Below are 8,223 nucleotides of genomic sequence, written 5' to 3'. Positions count from 1 at the left end.
GCTTGGCTCCCAGCACAGCTACTCCCCCGCTTTCCAACCAGGGTGGTCTCTCCTCCCTCTCCCACCTCTTTCTGCGAGTATTTACTGGAAACATGTTTGCTTGGAGGGGAGTAATCTTTTTTCGCACAGAGCTTCCCCCCCCCCTTTTCCCAGGAAGCTTGTTCCTGGAATCATATTTTACTACAGATAAATAAAACGGCCAAAATTAGGCTCAGAAAGTGAAGTAGCAGGGTTTCTTGGCTGTACTCTTTCCCCTGTGCGGTCGTTATCTGCTCCAGAGAGGTGCCGCTGGTCGTCAGGTTCCCTTGTTAACCCGGTGGTTCTCAGAGGCAGCCCATGTCCCTGTCTCCGTAATGAGGTGCCTTTGCAGCGCTTTCACCTTGCTTCTGTTATTTCTGCCATCCCGACATCTGCGAAGACCTTATCAGACATGGTGAATTCTGGTTTCAAGGTACGCTAACCATTGCCTCTAGCTGCCTCTAGGTAAAAATCAAGGCAACAATATTTGCTAATAATACGAAGTTATTCTGGATAGTTAAAAACAAACCTCTGCTTTAAAGAACTGCAGATATACTTTCTTAGACTGCCTGACCAGAAAGCAAAATGGCAGGTCAAATTCAGTGTAGAGGAGGTGGTGTTCAAAGTGAAACCAAGTCCTACCTTCATAGGACTTCACTGACAGACTCTGAGCAGACTGAGATTACCCCTCAGGACTGAGATTTTTTTATTATAATACATAGCTCGATAAAATAACAACTCAGTGCTTCATGGATGATCAAAAAGCAGTTAAAATTCTAGAAATTATTTCAAGGAAATACAAAACAAAGTCACATCAGTATGCCATTGTAGCAAACTGTGATTCAGCTGCACCTTCAATGCACTGCAAATCTTGTATGCCCCCCGTTTCTCCTCATGTAAAAAATGATACCCGAATCCTAGAGAATGGTTCAGGTGGCAACATGGATTAAAAAAAAAGTATACAAAGGTATACATCAGACAAGGAATGACTAAATATATTAGGGGCTCTTCAGCCCGGAAGAGAGGGGGGGTATGATGAAGGTGTACAAGATCATGAGTAGATGGAGACACCAGGTAGGGATCCACTGTTTTATCTCTTCCCCTTCCAGAACTTGGGGGTATCAAATGGGGTGATGTCAGGTTTGAATGAAGGTTAAGCGCACTTGCTATACAATGTTTTGGATGTTAAAAGTCTGCATGGGTTAAAACTGAAACCAGACAAATTTATGGAAGAAATACCTCAACAGGTGTTAGATGCAAAGGAAATCCCTGAAATGCAGATTCACGGGATCCTGAGTGTGTTCCTGACCTTGCTTCCCCTGTCTCTGTGCTCCTCCTCAGCTATCCACTGTAACCAAGAGGTAACCAGACTAACTCAACCTTCAGTCTGATTCACTCTTGCTGGTTTTACGTCCTTTTTGGTTTTATGTCTTTATATTATACTGCTGCGTGGTAACAAAGCAAAGTGTCCTCCAGACCAAGGCAACCATTTCAGTTAGTGGCATGTTTTCTTCCACAGCAGCAGCTCAGTGCTGAGCATGGCACGTCTGGTGCGAGCCTGGCGGCCACCTGCACCACCACTGCCTGCTCTGCTACCTCTGTGCCATCTACTCAGCTGCCCAAATTGCTGCAAGGACCCTTTGGAAGGTACAAATGACCCCCAAAGTTCATTGAAAGTAATTTAGGTTCTCAGAGTTTTGACAAGCCATTGTGTTTCCACTGTGCTTGGTTCCTGCAGCCCCAGGTACGGGCAGCATCACGCCTTGCTGTCTTGCCTGAAGTAGCCAGTACCAAAATCAGGCTGGCCCAGCTGGAGGCAATGTTTGCCTGAGCCTGGGGTGAGTCTCTGGCTTTGTGGTTAACCTCTGTGCCATGATAATGCCCAGGAAGAATCAGTGCAATATAAATTACAGCATTCGAAATCTGATCAGGATGAATGAATTCATATTGCTGATGCACCCAGTGAGGCCAGAGAGCTCGCGGTTCATGCAAGAGGCAGATGGTTTTGACTCTAAAATCCCGGATAAGTGGTTGTGGCAGAGAAGATGACAGTGACCACCAGCTCCCTGGCTGGCTGCACATCTGGGTGTCACCAAGCATGTGACAACAGCAAACTACCGCACTGCCTACATCATCTCAGAGAGCTTCAGCTACATGGTTACAAGCAAGCAACAAAGCTTCAACTTCCTTAATTCTGAATGCCAGTTCACCTTATCTAGATTTAGACAAGGCAAACCATAGCTAGGAGTCTGGTCAAGCTCCCTCAGGGCATGAGTGAAACCTACAGACTCTGGGAGCAAATGTTTTCATAGGCAGCTCAGTCTTCCAAGCCCAGGAATCCCTTCCAGATATTTTTCTTCATTATGCAAGCTTTTTCCATATTTTTTCCACTCCATGCCATCTGCTTAGCTTCTGCTGGTTTAGGGGTGGTTTTCTTTTCTGGGCTACAAAGCTGCCACTACCTGCTACGGAGGAGGGAGTTCAAAGTCTGTTTCCTGGCAAATGGTACTCTGGTAGCTAGAGCCTCAGTGGAAAGCACTTGCTGGGTCATTGCTATGTGTGCACTGGCTAATTTGCTCTAACTATTTTAAAAAGATTAATTGATTAGCTTGAAAAATTAACACGATTATAGCTGAATTTTCTTCCATAAGAGAACAAGCTATATTGTATTGCTAATAATAAGGCAGGATAAAAAACTGTCCACAGTTCTGGGTGATTTTCTCACATTTTATTCACACTTTTAATCTGTTGCCTCACTGAAAAGCTTCAGTGGAAAGATGATGAGGTTTAAGCCATTGCTAGTTACAGTGCATGTGTGGTCAAATACAAACTATTTTTACAGAAACAAAGATACATCTTTGTTGTTTTGATGTTGATTACTAGGGTGGGTTTCCACTGTGGTCTCCACTTGACCTTGATACTGTGCAGTGAGCCTGTGCTCTTCCGTTTCCTCTAGGGAGAGCTGCTTCTATGCCTCACTGCATCGCCACCACCACCAGAAAGTGAAAGCTCCGCGAGCATGTCTAAGCCGTGGAAGTTTCAGGACAGTTATCTTTCACTTTTCCTTTTCTGACTGAGGTTTCACTCTCCTCAAAGTAAGGGGAGGCAGAAAATGGATAAGTTACGTGGGGCGATGGATTTCTGCATCCGCCACCAGACCGTTCTGGGTTACAGCATTGTGTCCCTGCTGACGGCTGCCAGCGAGTGCATCTTCTCCTCTGTGGTGTTCAAATGTCCCTGCAATTCCGGGAACTTGCTGTATGGCTCTGTCTTCCTCATAGTGCCTGCCTTCATCCTCCTTCTGCTTGGCTACATGGTGAACACCAGGACATGGCGCCTGCTGACAGGCAGCTGCCCTCTGCAGAAGCGCTGCAGCAGCAGCTTCTGGAGAACCTGCACCCGCTACTGCATCGTGCTGGTGCCGGTGACAGCCAGAGCCTTGGTGGCCCCCCTCACCTGGATCGCGGTGGCCCTGCTCAGAGCCAGCTTCTACGAGTGCGCGGCCAGCGGGAACAGCCTGATAAAGAACCTCATGTGTAAAGATAAACAACAAGAGTGCCACAAGCTGCTGGTCAAACTACCCTGCGATGAGAAGTTATTGAAGAATGTGTCGGGTGAATTCCTCAGCCTTCAGGCACAGTCCCAGGTAAAGCCTCGCCGTTCCTCTCTTCACTCTGCGGGCTTCAACCCTGACTGCTGGTGGTGCCTGCTGGGGACTGTGAACAGTCCTTCTCTCTCATGCTATATAATTAATGAAAGTACATGATTAGCAAAATTCTTTAGCGAAAAACACTAACAGAAAGGCAATAAGTGTGTATTTGTGCTATTTTCTGGTTTTGCATGTTTGCATGGCAATTGTTTGGCACTGCTGTTTACAAAACCTCTTTCAAAGCTGGGCAGGGAACCAGCCTAGAGGCCAGGACTTTGCACAGCAAGTTTTCTTCTCATTTAATTTAGGCATGGTGCGAGTTCTTCTCTTTTTCCACTTTTATGTCTCTAAATATCTCAAACTTTTGTAAGTATGCATTAGCTGAGGGTAAGCTGAGGTCATGAGCAGAGGAAGCTGGTGTTTCCTTGCAACAGAGAGACAACTGGCAAGTGAAACAAATAAGGACAGCTTGTTTGACTACGAATCTCAATGCTTGAACCTATTAATAATTTCACGCATGTATTCTAAAGAATAGGTAAAATATGCATCTGTCTTGTTAAAGTGTTCTTGTGCTGATGGCAAACTGCATGATCAAAAAAATAGCACTTGTGGTTGGATTTTTTTGTTTGGTGTGAAATGAAATGCCCAGATTTTGGCAGCACTCCCGTTTTGTTTCTGGGTTTGTTTGGATGTCATCTTAACTCCAGTAGAAAAATCAGGTTTTATCACTTTTTCTCAGGAAAACATTAAGGCTGGTTAATGGAGTTAAATTTATAAGACATTATAATTACTTGGATTTTTAGAAGTTCCTGTTTAGTACAAATGCTTATTAAAACAAAAAAAAATGTTTACATTTCTTAAACATTTAGCATGCTGCTCCTCCAAGAAAGAGGCTGAAAAGGGGCAAACTCTATACCATTGAAGGTAAACAAGGAGCAAAATCAAGGAAGACTGACTGTTACTGATATTGCAATGAAATCTAAAAGAAACAAACCAGTCAAACAAAAAAACAAAAAGTGTGAGAGCATTTTTGTTACTGACCATTATTTTTAATATCTGATCTACTTTCAACAAAATTAAGAACGAAAAAGAACACAAACTCATTTTTCTTTAGCATTCAATGTTTTTCACTTGAAAAAAAATCAGCCTGAGGTGGAAGGGGACGCTGTGAGATCTCTGCCCGGAGCTTCCAGCTAAGGACCACTGGGTACTGGAGGGACCAGCGTCTACTAGGACAGCCGCTTTAGGTGGGGCCTCTGAGACTTATCTAGGGATGTTAAAATCATGTATAAAACAAGAATGAATTCCCATATTCGATAGTCAAATCCGTGTCCTGCCTACAAAACATACAGGACACAACTTTTCCTGTGTGCTGTGGCAATGGGCTATTGTTTGCAGGCTCAAACATCAGGGAGAGGAGGTACTTTCCAAGAGCAGATAAAACAAGTCAGCAGGAGGTCTAATTCGCCACACTGGAGGTAGACAGGGTGATTCTGCTCCCTCTGTACCATAAATCTGACCACAACTGCAGAAACTGCTGGTCATTACCTTGCCTTTAAAGTTAAGAAAGCTGGATATAACTGAGGAAAGAACTTCACTCCACCTTCTCTTTTTTTGGTATTCATCCTCAATCCAACAAGATCAGCTCAGGGGTGCAGAAGCTCTGTAAGGCAGGCTGAATTGTATCCATGGTATCCTCTCTCTCCACAGCAAGCAGACTGTTACAGGCACTCCAGGGTGTCTCCACTTACAGTTTTCATGTCTGCTTCAATGTTAAGTTCTGTACTCCTACATATGACCATGCAAAACCGCCGTTAACCCATCTATCTTTTTTCCAAGCTGATAGGATGGCTCCTGATAGCCAGCGTCATGACTGTGGCCCTGATTTCAACATGTATCAACCGCTGTTTCTCCCCGGTTAGCTATCTTCAGCTCAAGTTCTGGAAAATTTACTCGAAAAAGGAATGGGAGCTCTTTGAGACCAAGGCTAAAGAGCATGCAGCCAGGCTGGCAGAAATAAATATTAATTGCTTCTTTGAAGCCACTGACCCAGCACCATTTCAGACTCCCAGCAATGAAGACTGGCAGAAGATTTCATTCTTGTACACCTTCAATTCGCAAGAGCAGTATTACAGCATGATACACAAGTATGTTAACACAAACAGAGGCAACAGCGTCACATTCGGGGAAGGAGATCAGAGTCCCTCTGTTTTAGGATTTGTGGATGAAGCAAGTGCAGGCGAATCAGGGTTTTAATGAAACAAATCCTTTGCAACGCTGGCAATCTTTTAACCCTACTGATATAAGAAGAGTGTTATTCTGTGCTCTTATTGAAATCTATGCGAATTGTATGTAAAAGCTGATAGTTGTAACCCTCTGCAGATTTGTTTTTAAATACACTTTATTACTTTTGCTTAAGTACATTTCAATAAATACATCTGTCACAATGGGAGTTTTCGTATGTTGTTGTTCATTAAGAAGAGTCACATGTGTAAAATAATAAGCAACCACAAAGATGTCAGCACGTAGTATGTCAAATTATTACCAAACACCTTAAGGGCATTTGGCAGCTGGAGTGAAAATACCAAACCTTCGTACCCGGCAGTATCAAAGAGACAAAACAGAATGGAAGTTTTGATCAGAAATTCAGCTCAGTTTATTAGCTGTCACTTGACACTATCTCTTTCAGTGGAGCCTAGAGCAAGCTCTAGACTAAAATATTTACTTTCAGTCAATTAGTTTCTCAAGGCAAGGACCGTATCTTTTAAAATCTGGGAAGAGATTAGCATTTTGGAGCTACCTGTGCATAACAAAGGAGTCCATCAGAATGACTTCAGCTGCTTATCAGTCTGAGTAGATGACCAAAAGATTCCAGTCTTTTTACCCCTATGTACTCAGCAGCTTTGGGTAATAACAGTGAAACTAAAAACTTCCATGATGGCGATTTTTCTTTACCGCTGCCTGATCTTGATCACCTTTTGCAGCAGACCTTCTTAATTAGCTCTACTGCTCATTTCCTGTAATTGTAAAGCTCTTTAATGGAAAAAAATAGGCATTTGAATGCTGCAGGGGAAACACACCAACATTAAACTTCCTGCTTATATTCCTTTTTTTTTTTTTTTCTGAAAAATATGTAATTCATAGAATCATAGAATAGTTTGGGTTGGAAGGGACCTCTAAAGGTCATCTAGTCCAACCCCCCTGCCGTGGGCAGGGACGTCTTCAACTAGATCAGGTTGCTCAGAGCCCCGTCCAACCTGACCTTGAATGACCCCATAATTATTATGGGGTTTTTTAATATATAATATTACATATAGGGTTTTGGTCCTGGCATCAGTACCTAAGCTACACCTGGATGTCGCTGTCAAAGACATTATTTAACTTGATCCATGTTGTGGTTTAACCGAAACCAGGACAATCCAGAATGGAGTCTAAGTGCAAATTAGCATGTCTTGAGGGGTTAGGCTTATGCATAACATGGCAGTATAGGTGAAGCTTATATTAACAAACATTTATATAGCACAGCTACATACTTAAGGACATTATAAATCCGCAATCCATATTAGCAAATAATAATGTTCTTATCAAAGAACATCTAATTATAAGAAACAAAGATACTAGTTTTGAGTGAAGCATGATAAAGTTCAGTTTTTCTCTGAAAAGCTTTTTTTAGAGAGCATTTTAGAGAGGTGAGTCAGATTGTTTGGTCCGGGCTGTCCTTTCACTCCTCCTAGAAATCTTCTCCTTCTAGACAGTAAAGTCGTAACTTGGAAACTATTCAGACAGACAGAGAGGAATCCCATGAAGTTGTTTGTTACAGTCATTTTCCAAGGAAGAAGGAAGGGAAGAGCCTGTTTTAACTAGCTGAATATAACTAGCTTGGAAGCTTCATTCTTATTATAAACTGAAAATATAATATAACACTTAAAGGGAAAACAAGATTTAACTCTGTATGTAGAAAAGAATTTTTAAAAGCATTCATTTTGTCACAGAGTCACTGACTTGCTCAGTGTTCTTTTCCTTCCAAGAAACTTGATGATAGTAGAGTAACAAGTGTCCAATTTGTTACTTGTGCCTCCAGGAAGCACAGTTCAGTTAAAAATGTTCCATTTCATGTCTCATATTGAAGAGTTTATTTGTTCATTGACGTCTAGAGAAAGATAAATCTACTCCAGAATGCCATAAATGGGAAGAAAACAATGTCCTGGCCCCACCGCGATCAGTGCCAAAACATTCCTTGATGCAGTGGGGCCAGGCTTTACCTTAGAGATGTAATAAAATACTTTAGGATAGACTGAAAGCCTCCAGGAACAAGCCGTGCCTTACTCCAGTTCCTGACAAGAAGCTGCAGTGAAAACACCCTCAGAATTTGTGTTACTCCTCTCAGCTGCATCTGGGTGGGCTTTTGCCACTTCCCACTCACAGTTGCAACTGCCAGCGTCTCATTACCAAAGCTGCCTCAGCTTTCCAGGGAAGACACAGAGCTGGCACTTCTAATTAAAATCAATGAGCAAAGGCTTCAAATGGGACTGCAATATGTATCTTCAAGTTTGCCG

General features: G+C 42.7%; 1 protein-coding gene across 1 annotated transcript; it reads left to right on the top strand.

Annotated features, from left to right (window-relative positions):
- The first annotated feature begins 2,986 nt into the window (after nt 1-2,986).
- Nucleotides 2,987-6,110, top strand: FAM26F (family with sequence similarity 26 member F). Its single transcript, XM_009289137.1, has 2 exons — nt 2,987-3,664; nt 5,507-6,110. Exons 1-2 carry the CDS (start codon nt 3,131-3,133, stop codon nt 5,921-5,923), a joined length of 951 nt encoding a protein of 316 aa, XP_009287412.1. The 5' UTR covers nt 2,987-3,130; the 3' UTR covers nt 5,924-6,110.
- Nucleotides 6,111-8,223: the final 2,113 nt, after the last annotated feature.

This window comes from Aptenodytes forsteri, unplaced genomic scaffold (genome assembly GCF_000699145.1).
Source record: "Aptenodytes forsteri isolate BGI_AS27 unplaced genomic scaffold, ASM69914v1 Scaffold217, whole genome shotgun sequence".
NCBI lineage: Eukaryota > Metazoa > Chordata > Aves > Sphenisciformes > Spheniscidae > Aptenodytes > Aptenodytes forsteri.
This window is presented reverse-complemented; position numbering and strand designations above follow the sequence as displayed.

Excerpts from the sequence above, each read along its gene's own strand:
- FAM26F (XM_009289137.1), top strand. The coding sequence starts at position 3,131 with ATGGATAAGTTACGTGGGGCGATGGATTTCTGCATCCGCCACCAGACC. Across the intron at positions 3,665-5,506 it reads GCCTTCAGGCACAGTCCCAG|CTGATAGGATGGCTCCTGAT; the intron begins GTAAAGCCTCGC and ends CTTTTTTCCAAG.